The sequence below is a fragment of the Gigantopelta aegis genome, chromosome 6 (assembly GCF_016097555.1).
Source record: "Gigantopelta aegis isolate Gae_Host chromosome 6, Gae_host_genome, whole genome shotgun sequence".
NCBI lineage: Eukaryota > Metazoa > Mollusca > Gastropoda > Neomphalida > Peltospiridae > Gigantopelta > Gigantopelta aegis.
In genome coordinates, this window is record NC_054704.1 from 73,285,095 (window position 1) to 73,303,102 (window position 18,008).

At 35.4% G+C, this 18,008-nt stretch overlaps 1 protein-coding gene across 1 annotated transcript in view; it reads right to left on the reverse strand.

The window, feature by feature from the left end:
• LOC121375729 (sodium bicarbonate transporter-like protein 11) overlaps window positions 1-18,008 on the reverse strand; it is a 57,261-nt gene that overhangs the window by 2,485 nt on the left and 36,768 nt on the right. Inside the window, exons 12-17 of the mRNA XM_041503331.1 lie at window positions 15,747-16,011; window positions 14,473-14,579; window positions 9,713-9,884; window positions 7,283-7,456; window positions 5,598-5,790; window positions 269-438 (exon numbers count right to left, since the gene is read on the reverse strand). Of these exons, the coding sequence (XP_041359265.1) occupies window positions 269-438; window positions 5,598-5,790; window positions 7,283-7,456; window positions 9,713-9,884; window positions 14,473-14,579; window positions 15,747-16,011 (1,081 nt within the window). The remainder of the gene's footprint in view (window positions 1-268; window positions 439-5,597; window positions 5,791-7,282; window positions 7,457-9,712; window positions 9,885-14,472; window positions 14,580-15,746; window positions 16,012-18,008) is intronic.

Below are 18,008 nucleotides of genomic sequence, written 5' to 3' on the forward strand. Positions count from 1 at the left end.
TGAAAACTCTCAAAACCAAACATACAGTAAATCAGAATCACTTCAGAACTGGACAGTTTCTATGGTCCTTAAATCAACATCAGTACAGAACACAAGCTCTCTAAACTGGATATCCTTTAAAACATGATTTTAACTTGGTCCTTTGGATGAATGGTTTAGAGGAGTTTCACTGTTTGTAGGTGCCTTTCAATTTTTACTATTAAAGTTATTCTGGGGGGAATGGCAAAGATTTCTTAGTAAATCAATTTACACTGTGAATGAAATTTACCTGATGGGAATGAGAAGGAAAATGAGAACAGGAAAGAACATTTTCACATAGGAAATTCCAAAAAATCCCACAAGACAGAGTACTATGTACTGCACAATCTGTATCAATGTGAACATATGAATCTTCAACTGTGGCACTCGCCGGATGTAGTGGTTTGGTGGATATGCACCCTGTAAAGTTAAATAAATATATTTTTTTTTATTACATACTCATTTAATCTTACTGTAGTAATAAAGACAACTGACTCGGCTATAAAAAAAATATATTGAACATATGTGTAATACAAAATCTTGCATGCCTAGTATATGTTCAGTCGAATGATGTCATCTTCCTACCCAGGAATGACATCATGTTCTTAGCTCAGAGTTCTGTGAATTCCATAAAATTCAACTAACTTTCCAGACGAAGTAAGTTGTGTTATTTAATTTAATTTTTGTCACTCATAATATTCAAACGTGGTATGTAATAAATTACAGAACCTCATACTGTGGTATCAGTTGTTTTCCATGTTATTTATGGCACTCATTTACAGTGCTAATCTGTCTTATGGTATAGCATTCTTGCACACTGTAAACTTGTGCAATAACAGGGATGTGAGAGGGGCTGGAATAAAAAAGCTTACTGCAGCCAGGGGCCAGGGTCCTCTCGAGGGTGCCTGAAAGAAAATTGTTGTTTGCAATCCCTGGAACTGCCAAAAATTGCATTCAATGCTAACAAATCCAAACTGGTTATAACTTATAAATATAAACACACATCATAAACTTGAAACCGTGAAAACATGCAAATGATCTATGTGTGGTCAACACTATTGAACATCATGTTTTTTTTTTTTTTAGATGAAATGGAAAAGTGCATTAACGCATTTCCGCGTAACTCTCACATCCCTGCAATAAACAATATGGGGCAAAATAACTGGTATGTGGTTCTGTGTATGTACCATATATTCATAAACAAAAACAGAATATGGACTTAAAATATCCCCCTTTTTCCCTTTGACTTTAATCAGACGGGACATTTCAAAATTCCAAGGCACCGAGACCAACCCTCCGCCTGCTACCGACCCCAGTTGGGCTGCTGATGCTCTCTTGCACCTGCCAATGCAGGCGGTCCCTTCTCCCACCCACCCAAACCTTATCCTGTCCTGGATGGAGTGGATGGAGGAGCTGACCAAGGCCAGCACCGGTGTGAGCTAAAACAGCTTCCTCTGAATGTGCACGTTAATCCCTATAACATAACATAACATAATATTTTAAAATATTGTTGAAAGGTGATTTACAGGGCTAGCTCTGGCACTTGCCATATTCGCCAATTGCAGATTTTAAAAACAATTGGCAAATTTTATTTTAATCTGGCAAATTTTATGTAATAATTGTTATTTTATTAAACAAAAAACTGGGGTTTTGCAATTTTGTGGTTTAAATAGACGATTGGCAAAATGTTTTGCACACCCAGGGCTCGCCCTGAATTAATATATATCCGTCCTCCCCAACCCCTGCTGCTTTTATCTTTAGAAGCTTATGAAACCTTAAAAATATTAAACTGTTATTTGTAACAGCTAGAACTTTAAGAGAAACAACTTTTGAAGCACTGGACAGATGTACTGTTTGTACTGATTTAAAGCTGCAGTCTGTTCTTATAGCAATCGTGTAATCAAGGTAAAATACTGATGCCTTAATTTTTTGTAATCTTGCATGTCTTTGCTATCAACTGTCTAAATGAATGAGTGCAAAATAGAAACACCTACATTTTTAATAAACTTGCATGTTGTTTTGCCTATAGATACATCAATAATGTCTGTCAGTACTTTTTGTTCAATGCACTGTTACACATTAAACAGTGAAGGAGAATGAAGACTTGGTGCTTTGAGTGCTGAATGGAAAATCCATACATTTTACTTGACCTAAATTAGTAACTATACCTATAAAAGATACCAAAGAATGGCATGTGGATCCAATAGGCAGTCACAGAGGTCCCATGATCCCAACCCCTCCCCATTTGATGTGCCCTCTTCAATGACTTTAACATTCATCATCCAACATTAAATTGCACTGAAAATGTGCTTCTGAGCATCCTTATTTCAAAAAATGTCCACAGAGAAAAAATGTTTCACACACTTCTTAAAAACATGATTGCTCTCCTACATTATTATGTTTTAATATCTTTTATGGTTGTATATACAGGTGATGTGCCAGTTCCGGATCACTTCCGGATCACCTGTAGTTACCGATCAGTCTGTCGGTATATTATTATTTTTTAGTAATTTCTATGTAAATTTCATTAAATAAATATTCTAACAAACAAATAATACATGTTTCTTGAAATTGTACGTAAAATAACTGTAACAGTATATAGTCTTGGTTTTATTTTGGACAGCGATACACATAACCACTTTACAGTTTACACAAGCAGACGACATGAAAAAAAGAAGACGTTTAAAAAGAGAGATGAAGTTTTTGATGTTTTTCTTTTTATATCCTTTGAAATTTTATAGTATGAGTAGGGGAAACATATATAGATTGTGCATGACTAGTTTTATGAAAAGTGATGCTGCAAACGACTTACTGTAACTCCTCAAAGGGGACACACTTGATACGCCAGTTGCGGATCACTCACAAAACGGAAGTATTTACATTATAACTGCCGCTAGATGGGGCGATGAACACAGGGTTTATCTCAAGACTCAAAAATGTTGAACACGGTGGAATTTTTTTCTCCCACTTTTCCCCCTTTCTTTATAACAATAATAATGATGATAATAATAATTATTATTTTTTTTTTTTTTATTATTATTATTATTATTATTATTTTCTTCTTAAATCTCTCTTGATTCGTCATTTTAACCACTAGTTCATACTAATTCGACTCGTATGTTTCGGGGCCCATGTCCTAGACTGTTCATCCCATGGCCAGTCATCCTCTACAAAATATTATATTAATCATTGTAGTTCACCTATTTTTCTTGTATTATTTTTGTTTTCTACAGGTAATGACAATATGTACATAATGCATGTACACGTATTTTATAAACTGAAACTACGATTTTAAGTGTTCGTCCACTTGTCTCTCACATTATATTTGTAGGTCTACATGTAATTAGCCATTCGTACAAATACCAGCCGCAGTCATTCACAAATAGCGCTAATGTAAATAAAATGTAATTTTTTTTAATTCCTTTTTCGTTTAATTCGGGCAAAAATCAGTCTTCCCTGCCCCTTACGAAAATAGGAGCCCGTATGACCTGTTAGATCGCCAGTCTAGAATCACTAAAATCGCTGCACACGTGTCTTGTATTTGCCCCATAACACTATTTAGTAATGTTGCCCGCCCCCCTCAGTGTGAGAGCCGTCCACCCCATTGCTTGCTTGCTTGATTGATTGAAAAAAAGAAGAAAAAAGTTTACTGTACAAAGAAAAGAATCGGCACAAGTTTGACATGAGGACCTTTATAAAACCATGCCACCGCCAGTGGTCTGTTTCGCATGTGCCATTGCACGTGCTTTTCGCACTCGACTACTCGACTGCTCAACTTTGGGAGAGAGGGGGAAGGGGTCCTCTATTACGTTTTGTCAACGAAGTCAAAATCTCTTATTCGGCGTAATTATAATTCGCATTTAAACAGTCTGTACCACTATAGGGTGGATTATTTTTTTGAGTGGAATTTTTGTTTTACACAATCGCATTCTGATGCAGGAGAGTCAGTCGGCCACTGGTCTGTGTATTCACACGGTCAATCTGAGCTAGCCCTAGCCTTTAGACCGTCGTTGAAAATAATTCTGTATTCAGGAGTAGATCCAGGAATTATTTTGCTGGGGGGGTGGGAGACTAACCAGAAAAGGGAAAATGGAACAACACGTCAAAAATAATTAATAATCCACTTTTGTGACTGTTTAGTGTGTGTCACTATATTAATATTTATCATTATTAACAAGGGGTCTAACCGTCCTGCTTCAAAATTATTTACTTAATTTTAATATTTAAACAGGGGCGGATTATATCCGGCTAAAAAAAAAAACCCACCCCCACCACATAGATAACCTGTAAAATGTATAATTTCAAATTATAAACATTTACATATTGTTTCGGACCCCCCCCCCCCCCCCCCCCCCCCCCACACACACCTAAAGCATAATCCGCCCCTGTATTATGATAAATACTAAACAGTCCCAAAGTTGATATTTTGCTGATAAGTCATTTCTTTCTATTTTCAAGCCTTTGTTCCTTTCACAAAGAAAATGTGACTTTAAATGAAAACAATTATTTATTATTAGTAATAATAATATATACTAGAATGCCAGAAATCAAATATAATTCAACGAAAATAATAAGGATCGCGCACCTTTACTTTTGACACACGCCCCGTATATCTGACGTCATGGGACGCCATCGTTGATTTTCAATCGATTTTAGAAATTGATAAGTAGGGGCGTAATCAGGGGGGTGGGAACCCTATGGAGTTGCAAATGATCATAAAATATGTCCGGCAGGATTCACGAACGTGCTAAAACATGTTGGAAATAGTGTTTTTGAAGGGGTAAGCCTCTATTTTTCGAAAGTGATCCGGAACTGGACAACGTGATCCGCAACTGGCGTAAGTACGCCAGCTAGAACAACACTGTTTTTGGTGCCAAATGTTTACCTAAATTTACATTTTATATCACTGTTTATTTATATGGTTGATTATCTTTATTACCAAGAATTTCTTTTAAAGTCATACACGCACATGTTGAAAGAATTCACAATTTTGTTTTAAGTGATCCGGAACTGGCGCATCACCTGTATTGTACATACATGCATGTTTTTTTTTTTTTTTTTTTTTTTTTTTTTAAATAATTAAATATGATTATTATTAGTAGTAGTCTAGAACTAACTGAGCTACCTTCTATAAATAAAGATTTTATTATTATTATTAGAGCATGCCCTCAAACCTACCACAGATCTCGCTCCCTTTTGGAGCTTTGCTCACTTGCATTTGCCAAACTCAAACTTGCCCTTTTAAGAATTTTCTGATACCTCTTCCCCACCCCCATTACAAAATCGTGACTCTGCCTCTGAGATAGAGGAAGAATATATACAAGTAAATAATAAGAAATATATAAGAGGCTGCAGCTTCAAGTGAAAAGCTAAATATTATTTATATTAATAAAACTTGTCTCGGCTATTATACACTATAAAATGCTGGACATTTTCTCAGTGTCATCAACTTTTTAAATGAAAAGAATCCACTACAGTTATTAGCAGTTACTGTTTAATGTTTTAAAATTGTGTAGAGATCTCTAAAAATTGAATTGCGACAACATACTAAACAAAATGTTCCCTTTTCAACATCTTACCTGCTCCATGAAGAGCAATGCGATTCGTTCCACTATCTGGTTTGTGAACAGGGCTGTAACAGCCAGGTAGAGAAAGACGCCATATAAAACAGGGGTTGGAATTTTGGCCAATATGGGCATGAACAGTAAACTGAGACCAATCAAAGCATTAGAGAAAATCCCAGTCAGTCGTGTCTCTCTCACTCTCACAACACTGAAAAAAAAAAGATTATAAAGATTACATCACTGTATAAATTCAGATACAACACTGTAAACAGGAAGATTATGAAGATTACATCACTGTATAAATTCAGATACAACACTGTAAACAGGAAGATTATGAAGATTACATCACTGTATAAATTCAGTTACAACACTGTAAACAGGAAGATTATGAAGATTACATCACTGTATAAATTCAGTTACAACACTGTAAACAGGAAGATTATGAAGATTACATCACTGTATAAATTCAGATACAACACTGTAAACAGGAAGATTATGAAGATTACATCACTGTATAACAGATACAACACTGTAAACAGGAAGATTATGAAGATTACATCACTGTATAAATTCAGATACAACACTGTAAACAGGAAGATTATGAAGATTACATCACTGTATAAATTCAGTTACAACACTGTAAACAGGAAGATTATGAAGATTACATCACTGTATAAATTCAGATACAACACTGTAAACAGGAAGATTATGAAGATTACATCACTGTATAAATTCAGTTACAACACTGTAAACAGGAAGATTATGAAGATTACATCACTGTATAAATTCAGATACAACACTGTAAACAGGAAGATTATGAAGATTACATCACTGTATAAATTCAGTTACAACACTGTAAACAGGAAGATTATGAAGATTACATCACTGTATAAATTCAGATACAACACTGTAAACAGGAAGATTATGAAGATTACATCACTGTATAAATTCAGATACAACACTGTAAACAGGAAGATTATGAAGATTACATCACTGTATAAATTCAGTTACAACACTGTAAACAGGAAGATTATGAAGATTACATCACTGTATAAATTCAGTTACAACACTGTAAACAGGAAGATTATGAAGATTACATCACTGTATAAATTCAGATACAACACTGTAAACAGGAAGATTATGAAGATTACATCACTGTATAAATTCAGTTACAACACTGTAAACAGGAAGATTATGAAGATTACATCACTGTATAAATTCAGATACAACACTGTAAACAGGAAGATTATGAAGATTACATCACTGTATAAATTCAGTTACAACACTGTAAACAGGAAGATTATGAAGATTACATCACTGTATAAATTCAGATACAACACTGTAAACAGGAAGATTATGAAGATTACATCACTGTATAAATTCAGTTACAACACTGTAAACAGGAAGATTATGAAGATTACATCACTGTATAAATTCAGATACAACACTGTAAACAGGAAGATTATGAAGATTACATCACTGTATAAATTCAGATACAACACTGTAAACAGGAAGATTATGAAGATTACATCACTGTATAAATTCAGTTACAACACTGTAAACAGGAAGATTATGAAGATTACATCACTGTATAAATTCAGTATAAATGTTGTTTTTTTAAAATTTCAAGTTTAGTAGATAATTTGGCGAAATTTTCTGATCAACCAGAGGTAGCCATGAATATGTTAAATATTACTCACTTCCGTTGTATATTTCCTTGTTGCACTCGTTCCTCCATGTCAGCGAGAGCATACACATGCATTGGAGAATGCGGTAAAGCTGCATGCAACCAGGGAAAAGTGTATAATGACAGAACGACATTCACTAAAGCAATAACTGTCAGGTCCCAGTGGTCTGCAGTGCCTTTCTTCATTCTTTAAACACACACATTAAAAGTTTCATAAGTTACAATTAAAACTCATCAAAAACATTTAACATTTAAGAGGGCTACAGCTCAAAAGGTTTTTTTTTTGTATATGATTTTCAATATTTGAATACCGTATATTGCTGTGTATTAGCCGACTCCTTGGATAAGCCGACCTCTTAGTTTGACCCTAAATATCTAGTACAAAATCATCGGCCTTGTGTATAAGCAGAGGTCATCTTTTGTCCAATTGTATGTTGTGTCGATTTCAATAATACTGTTAACAAATTGACTCGCAATCGCAATCAATGATTCAATACGGCAATACTAACATCTACCATGCCGTGAAAAATAATTTAGAACTGATAAAGCATAACAGAAAAATGAATAATTCATGCTGTAACAACATATCACTGCACACAAGTAATTAATTTATTCACTGGACATCAAAAAGTAAAATCATTGAGGCGCAAGAGCCGGCCTTGGCCGGCTCCTCCGTCCATGACAGGAAAGGTGGGGGGAGGGGAGAGGAGCAAGGGAGCACCAGCAGCCCGATCAAATCGGTAGCAGGCGGGTGGGGTTGGGAGTGGTGGTGGTGCTATGGAATTTGAATGGAGCAGTTAAATGCCAAAGAGAAAAGGGTGCGCAATTTTGATTGAGGGAATTTGGCGCAATTTTGAATGGTCCGTCGAAAGGTAAATGGCCGAGCTAATATAGGTTTTGATATTAGTGAATCGAGAGTAGCTCGTTAATTTTAGACCTTTATGATGCTGTGGTGTCTCCCTAGGTTGCCCATAGGGCCCTTATAAGGGCCTGACTGCTTCTGGTCGAGGCATCACCAAGTAGCCTACCAAGTTATTACCAGCAGCATGTTTCTGATCGTTCTTATATTTGTACTAGGTTACATTTCATTTTATTTCCTAAAATATTTTTTTTTCTTATGTATGAACTTATTTGAAGAAAAATTCCAGTTTGGGCTTCTTACAAATATAAGATGACCAGAAACACATTGAATATACAGAGACTGATATTCTAAACAAGAAAATATGTTTAATTTGTAAGTTTAATCGTAGAAATATTTTATTAGTCAGGAACATTTTACAATGCAGCAAACTTAGGAATGTCTCTTTAATTTAATTAACAACTATGTCCTTAATTGGTTCTTTTTTCTTCTTTTCTTTTAACTTGAGAGTTTATTAATAATTGTAGTTTATCAGTAATAATAAAAAATAGATGGGGATTTCTGCTTGTTATAAATAAGTCAATAATATCTATCCCAATCGCCACATCATAAATCGGAACCGAGGAGAATTTAGATTACTAGGGGTGTTAGCTAACCAACACTAGAAATAATTGGGTGGAATGGAGGGAGGCATCATACACTTGCAGGGCCGTACCCTCCAGGGGGAGGGGGCAGTTCCCACCTGAGAATCTTTTTTTTTTTAACTCCAGAAAATAGCATACACATCTCGGGGTTTAATTTGTATAGTGTTTCATTTGTTTATAAATAGTAGTGCCCCCCCCCCCCCCCCCCCCCGGGATTTTGATCAGGGTACAACCCTGACTCGTCTCCTCCCTTTCACACTTTTTGAACAATAACATAATCTTATAAACAGTGTACAGAGCTATTGTATTCTAACAATTAAACCATCAACACACAAAGAATGGGGGAAAAAAAAATATATATTATCACAGATTAATATAGAACTATTTTAAAAACTTTAAAAAGATACTTGGCTATTGCATGCTGTATCTGCCAGTGTCGTGGAAAAACTCCACGGAAATGCTGCCACCCCTACGCCACAGTGAGGAACAGCACTCTATAAGAGGAAAGTCTTTACAAAACCAATACACTGATTAAATAGTGTACTTAAAACAAATTTCAAGGGCTATAAATCTGCAAAACAAATGGGCAAAATCCCTTTAAAGCCCAACTTAATGTGTAACTCTACATGATAAAGCCCAACTTAATCTGTAACTCTACATGATAAAGCTATATACAGTGAAACTCCTCTAAACCAGACACCCTCGGGACCAAGTAAAAAGTCCAGTTTTAAGAAGTATCCTGTTGAGAGGTTCTCTTCTGCACAGACATTTAAAACGGACTACGAAAAACATCCGGTTTTGAGGGAATTCCGATTTACAGAGGGTCCAATTTGAGAGGTTTCACTGGATACATAAATTTTCAGCTCAAAATCTTAATGCATGGTATAATTGTATGGATGTATTCGACATTTTATATTTATGAAAAGTAACCAAAACAAACCTGTTATTAGGATTGTTCACAAATTTAGCGCATATGTTTTGACCCATGTAGAAGAGCCAGGACAAACAAAATCCGAGTGCCATAGCTGCGAATACTGCTCCAAAGGAAAGATCGTCCATGGTGACCAATTGAAACAGGTCTGGATCTGCATCAGAGTTGAAACTTTCACCCACTGAAGTTACAAGAAAATACTGTTCAAAGTAAATACATAGAGGATTCATCACAAGTGTTTTATAATATGGTAAATATCAACTGAGTCGGTATTAATTAGAATTTGTCGAGGCTCTAGTGCTGAGACAAACACCAATTAACTAGATGAGGTTGATATTTCCCTTATTAAAAAAACACCCGTAGCAAATTCTACTTACACTATAACACTTCTAAAATAATATTTTAATTTGATATTTAGTAAATCACAGTTCGAAAGTTCTATTGATAATATGATGTCATTGCGAGTAGCACAAATATAGCTTGATGTCATACACTTAAACTAAATCTAATTAAAACGTTACGCTCAGGTATACAAATCTTGCTAGCTTGTAAACAAAGGACCCACTGACTGAAAAAAAATTATTAACCTGCATGGGCCTCATTCCACAAAAGAATCATAGCTAATGTTAGTTGTAGTGACTTATGGCGAGTTTTAAGGCTGGCACTTGTAAACTTTACAGCCGTTCTACAAAGCAACCTTATGATTAAGTGCCCTTTGACAATTAAAATCTTCTTTACAACTATTCAGTGGTATCAGACATCCACGAAGCAACTGTCAGTGTATCTGCGAAGTGATAATTGCCCAATGCATAAGACAGTTATCTCACATCTAACATCTAACTGCCAGTTAACATCTACTTTAGTGGCTCACAACTGCCTCGTACAATTCGTAAATTTTCACTGTAATTTACGACATGTAGTTGGTGATCGAAAAAAAAAAAAAAAAGAGTTAAGTTTGTGACGATAGGTATTTACATTGATAGTAGTGCTAAGATTGCTTCATGGAACGAAGCCCAGGTTAATAATATTATTGATAATTTATAGGATAAAGCCATATATAAATATTCAAGTAATGAATTGTAATTGTAAAGTCAAATTATCCTCGTGCTCTTTTGAATTGCCAAGATCTAGACAAGCATAACGTAAGTTGTTGGGTTTTGGGTGTTTTTGTTTTTTTCTTGTTTATAACCTATAAATTATGTATACATACAATGTATTTGAAGTCTCCCTAAAAAGAATTCCTGAATAGAGGTGTGGTATTTTTTTTAATGAGGTCACACATAATTTTTTATGAATTGTTACTGCAAAGTAAATTTTTCTCACTGACAATAATAATATTTTAGAAACATATTGACCTCTAGGGCTTATGGGTTAAACGTAAGGCATTCTGTTTTTGCTGTAAACATTTATAGTAAGACAGCAGAGGATATGCAATCCGTTTATTATCCAAAATATCACTCTGGATCTATTTTCATAATTTTCTAAGTGGAATCACTATGTAAACAACACAGGTCTATTAAGAACAATTTCAGTTGCAATATCACTACTTGCTAAGGGGAGAAAATTCCATGTACAAAATAATTCATGGAATACATGGCAACTCCAACTGACTTAAAAAAGAGAGAGAGAGAGAGAGAGAGAGAGAGAGAGAGAGAGAGAGAGAGAGAGAGAGAGAGAGAGAGAGAGAGAGAGAGAGACAGACAGACAGACAGACAGACAGACAGACAGACAGAGAGAGAGAGAGACAGAGACAGAGAAATAACAAGTGAAATAACAAGTGTACACACAGACAGACAGACAGACAGAGAGAGAGAGAGACAGAGACAGAGAGAAATAACAAGTGTTCTGTAAGTAACCTGCTGATGACCAGAACCAACAAATGTTCATATCTCTTAAGTTCAAGGGCCATAATTCCGTCTAAAAATGGTAAATCTCCATAAAAGCTAAAATGAATACAGTTGAACCTGGTCTAACAGTCACCTGCCTATAACGGCCACTATAAATCCCCCCAATGCATTTCCTTCCTTATTTATTTACCGGCCTCGGTGGCGTCGTGGCGTCTACAGGCTGGTAGGTACTGGGTTCGGATCCCAGTCAAGGCATGGGATTGATGCCATATAACCGTAAATAAAATGTGTTGAGTGCGTCGTTAAATAAAACATTTCTTTCTTTTTCCTTCCTTATTTGACCTGTACGTAACGGTCACCTGTCCATAACGGCCAGCAGTCACTATTTTTCACCCAAAATCACAGGTTGAACCTGCTATAACGGTCACAAGATGATCGTCGTAAAGATGTTTTTTGGTTTATTTTTTTACCCTGGTTATGTCTTTACTTTTTCAATCATCTTAAAAATTATAAATTAAATGTGTTTATATGGCCATGTCTGAGGTTTTGAGTTTATTTTCTGTAGTAAAGTTCCATTGTAATTCTCTGATTGTAATTGAAAAACAGACACTCAGTAACTTCCGTGACACGCAGTTACTGGTGGTGTAATTCGATTGGTTCTCAGCATCCTCGCTGAACAGTAGACGACTTCCCATTGGCTGTACATAATGTAATCTGTATGTATGGTCACTCTATTGAGTCTTGAGAAACCAAACAAATGAGGTATTATGTTGGGTGTTTCCTTGCTTCTAACCAGACATGATTGGTAAATAAACATGAATAGCTGAAGGTGCCGGTCATTGCAGATGTCCCGTGTTCGGATTTTTTAAGTGACTCCTATCTTATTCAGCTGTAATAAACGGTCAGACTCCACTGAAGGATTAGCGGTGACATTAAACACACAAATGAGCTAAACATGCCACATGGGTAATATCCTTCAATTACACAAAATATTTTCTGCAAGTCAATGTTAGCGTTTGCGAAATATATTAACGAATACATTTGTATGCAAAATGCCACCGAAAAATAGTACTGCTTTAACAGAGAATCGACGTTATTAACAAATCTGAGAAAGGCAATTTAAGTGCGTGAAAGATCGCTGATCATTTTGGTGTAGGATGTTTTCAGATTAATTCTATTTTAAAAAGGAAAGCTGATGTTCTGGCCGATTTTGACAATAATGTTTCAGCCAAAAGAAAAAGGCAGAAGAAAGCAACAGGCAATGATAACATAAACAAGCTAGTGTGGGAATGGTTTAAAAATGTGATTTTTTTTTTAATGACAGTTGTGATATTCTTTAATATATGGGTTCTAATTTTGAACTTGTATATAAGGGTCACCTCTCTATAATGGCCACGTTTTCAGGTCCCTTGGGTGGCCGTTATATACAGGTTTGACTGTATATAACTCTATATGATAAAAGTTATACAGATGCATGGACAGACAGACGAGAGAAAACCTTTAGTCCCCTCCAGATGGACCAAGAGGTGACTAATAATAATTTAACTGACTTTGAGAAAGCCTTGATTTTATTATGTAAGAGTTTTGTTGCTATGGTTATGAAGGTGTCGGCCCGGGAAGTAGAAAATCCTATTTTTGGGTAGTACTGGTAAGCCGAATATTAAATAAATGTCCCGGGAAGCAGAAGGGTCTAATTGATTTGCATGTTCTTCATTGCTGTATGAACCGTGTTTTCTTTAACAACGAAATGAAGAAGCATTTTCACATTAGACTACCAAAATGGGTGCCCAAACGCCTATGGAACTTGTTTTTGTTTTGGTTGGGTTGGGTTTGAGTTTGGGTTGGTTTTGTTTTGTTTGTTTGTTTTGTTTGTTTTGGGTTAGGTTTTTTTATTTTATTATTATTTTTTTTTTTTAATTTGGGGGGGGGGGGGGGGGGATTATTTTAGGATTGCCGTTCGCAGTATCATTTAAGCTAGTGCGTGTTTTATTTTATTTTGTTGTTATTTCATTTAATTTGCTCGTATTAGGCTTTACTATTTCTAACTGCAACAAATTCGGTGTAAAAAAAAAAAAAAAACCTTTTTTTCAATGTGGGTGTTTTAACAGCTCAGCTGCAATATATTGTTCTATATCTGCCATGGGACAAATGTTTGAACAACTGATGCACATAGTAGCAACCTTATTCAATGTTACGAGCAGGATGATAGTGAAGAGGCTGAATACATGACATACCAAGTTCATTTGGTGATGGTCGGTCATTTGAAGTAGAAAATCCTTTATGTATATCATTAAAAATCTACTGTTAGGTCATTGATCATTGGGTTATTGACCACTGGGTCATTGATCATTGGGTCATTGATCATTAGGTGGTGTATTTTCAAAATAAAGTATTTTTATTGGAAAGCAATCCTTTTGTCGTTATTGGAATTCTGTGAATATATGGCTACTAAGGTCATTTGCAGATGGTCGACCTACAGATTAATAGGGAGAAAAGTCTATCGTGTTGTTTTGAGATTCAGATACATATATCAAAAACGTTTGGTGCCCTTGGATGGTACCAAATGGTCAAATATGGGGTCTCAGCTCATGGACTAATTATTATATTTATATTATTTAGTTTTTTAAATTATTATATTTATTATTAATACCCACGATGTAACAGACATATGAATTCGTAGTACTAATAACTGTATTATGATACAGTATCAGCTCGTCGTTATCTTTTGACTGCACACACTGACAAACATGTAATGGGGTAATTAACTAGTGCCAGGAAGTAGATATTCGTAATTGGTAAATACCAAGTTGTCCCACTACGTAGAATTAATTTCAGGACCGTTTATACAAGTTTATCTACTTCCCAGGCCATAACCGTTATGAAGCTTTGCAAAGAGATTCTACTGAGATTCTAAAACCTTACTTCTGACATCACTGAAGAAATATGAACCAATGATGGACATTATAATAACAGATATTGGCAATGAGTAGTCTGAAAATATCTCTCTCTTTCCTGCAGTCAGATACGGCCTGAAAACAAATACAAAATTTTAATGCAACATCACAATTCTCCTGGAAGTTATGTGAAAAATAACATTATAATGTTGATAAAAAAATAAAAAAAACTTACACAATTTATAATAATATAAATAGTTCTAGATTTATATAGTTATCAAGATAATTAAAAAGGCACTAAATGCTTCCCCTGGAAAGAAACAGATTGAAACATTTGTTTAACAACACATCAGCATATATAAATTATTATGTTTTGAAATTATGCCTGCAAAAAGCAGTCCATTTTTCAGACCTATACGTACCAGGTGAAATCAAAATTCACCTACTAACATTACTAAAACATTGCAGATAATTTTTCAAGCTACAGATGTATGTATAATTATTTCATCATCTATTTAGGCGAGGCTAAGCTTGTGATTCTGTTATATTTTAATTTTATAATGCTCTACGATATATATCAGGTCCTAATTTTCCACACACTGTCCAAAACCCTTCACACAACCCATGCGGTCTTACTTCCTTTTCTTTCCCCATCTTATTGGTGGACCTATGTTTTCTTTGCAGGACAGATTTCTTTTGGCCTGCTACTTAAAAAAATTAACAGCAGGTCATACTTTACTTCCTATTTAAAGCCCAGGGTCCCGTTCCACGTAGCGATCTTTGCACTAAGATCACCTTAGTGCATAAGGTAGCTATGCACTTAAGGTGATCTTAGGGCTAAGATCGCTTTGTGGAACAGGGCCCAGGGGCCTAATTCACAAAGCCCTCTTAGGCTCTGCTAGACAACAAAGCATCCTCTTTGCAAGTCTTTTAGCATTGCACTGCGAGATCGCAAAGCTGCAAGAGTTTAGTGAATTAGGTCCCTGGTATATTGTGTAGTTGAGTAAAAATTACCTCTCGCTCCCTGTCAATTTGGAGTATTACTAAAAAGGCACTTTAGGAGTATTTTTTCTTACCCTGTTCTGGGCATAATGGTTATTATACCAGTATGCATTTATTAAGAAGTTTAATGAGAAAAATCAAATTTATAAAATTTCATATATAATCATGCAGAATCAAAACCTGCATCCACTGTAACGATAATAATGAAACTGGACTTAAAATACATGTTTGAATTTATGCCTAAATTTTCTATGTCATTAATATATTTTTAAAAAGGTCTGCATGAAATATTTCACTTGCGTCTTTCTAATTCGGAAAAGCATCACCCCAAGCATCACAGTTCCAAACAGAAGCACAAGGTAGAGCATGCTGACATCGCGATGACACCTTTCGACGTTTGGCATCTGTATTGTGTACACAGAGATGTTGTCAGTAAGTGCCGATGTGACCTCAGATGTGACTGCAGATGTGACCGCAGCTGTCCTAGTCGACAGTGTTGTCAAGTGCACTTCATTGGGGGCATCAGGTCGTTTGCAGGCAGGGTCATGGTAGTTGTCATTAAAGTCTACAAATTAAACAACAGATGTAGATTTCAGATCCCATTTCAGTAAGTTAAAAATAGCTCTATATATTTTTTTTAATACAGCACACCTGGTACTGACCTCTAATAATACATCATTGGTTGATCCAGAGGGGGTCATAGGGATCCTGTCACCCCTGTCCTGTCACCCCCCCCCCCCCCGTCCCCCCCCCCCCCCCCCCCCCCCCCCCGGCCCCCCACCCCCCCCCCTGTTTAAAGTGCCTTTTCAATGACTTTAATTTTGATTTTAAATACATCATCCTTAATATACAACACTGAACCAAAAAGAGTCTCTGGGCATTTTTATTTTTAAATATTCTGGAATCCCCCTTACAGGTCTCAATTCCTTTGAGAATTTTATTAGCACCAGAGATTGAGGATGCTACGTAGATGCTGGGAAAAGTACACAGATCCTGCACCTATGGATGAAGTTGAGACAGGTAGATAATGGTGTTAATAACTCTGAAGACAGAATCAGAGAAAACCGAAAGAACAGGGTTGCAACAGACCGACATCATGGGAGAAATTACTAAGATTTTTGTTTTAAGATAATGAGAATGTACAATTTCTAACCAATGACATGTCTATAAGGTAGTGATATCAGGCCCAAACCCTCCCATCAACCCTGACACTACCAAACTTGTTTCTGGGGTTAATGAACTTTACAAAAACAGAAGGAAACAAAAGATAACGAGAATGATAGGCACGGGTGATAGATGAGAAAGATGAATGAAAGTGTGAGCCAGATTTCATAGGATTTCAACCACTGTCATCAGCTTGATTGTCCATCAGCTTATTCACTGGACCACATGTAATATTATTAAGTTCAATTTAATGTCAACATCTTTTTACCTGAACAATATTTGTTATTGTTTAGACTTTTGCATGGCATTGTATAGAATAGTTGACTTCATTCATACCCACACAATTTACTGAGGTAGAAAACAACACTTACATCATAAATACCCATAGAAATGTCGCATATAGTCATGGAAACTTTGTTCATAGCACCTTTTATAAGTTTTTAAAATCTTCATTTGAATATAGCATTATATACATGTAGCTATACAGTTTTTCACAAAATTAGCTTGCTAAAATTACTCAAATCAGTTGAGTCATTTCATTATAGTCAAATATGTTTATTAAAAGAATATAAACGGGTCAGACTGTATTTTAGCTTCTTAATAATTAGCCCTCACCATGGATTCAAGAATGTATCTATATACTGTAAATCATGTAATTAATACGTCGTGATATTATTGCGTCCGTACACGAGTGAACAAAAATGCGTATTTTTATTAATGCATCGGTTAAAAGTCCACATCACATAAAAAACAGTTGTGTTGTTATTATATTGTGTGGGCTTCATCTTTCATGTTAAAAGAAGTCAGTAGTTGTTTTCACAGCTACTACATAACCTGAACTGCTGAAGCTAATCGCATACGCATGGTGGGTCGATCAAGACCCCCTAATTACTTAAAGTAGTGTAATTAGTATAACTACACCTTATTGTTAAGGGTATGCCTCACACTTTTGTGTGGTGATTGCTTCTAATTAATCCACCAGTAGGAATAAAAGGTAATCAGGTCGCTATTGCAGGGCACAATATTTCACGTGAACGCAGACGTATTATTCTAACAAATGTTTTAGACTGATTTTATATACTTGATGCGCAGCACATGAATAGACGTTAACAAATGCGATATATTGCAACAGTGACAACTTGCGACCAGTCTAAATTTAAATGCCATGTATAGAGTCGAGCCAAATGGTTTGAAGAAATATGCACGGATTGTTGGTTATGGTTATATAATTTTCTACTGTTTAATTTTTACAGGAATATATTTAGTAATAAAATTTGTTGATTATAATTTTACAAATTTGAAAAATACTCACATCGCAAAATGAGCTTTTTAAAAACAAAACATTTGGAACATCACTGTATTATATAACCGCTATGATATTCCAGGAAAGTGAAAATA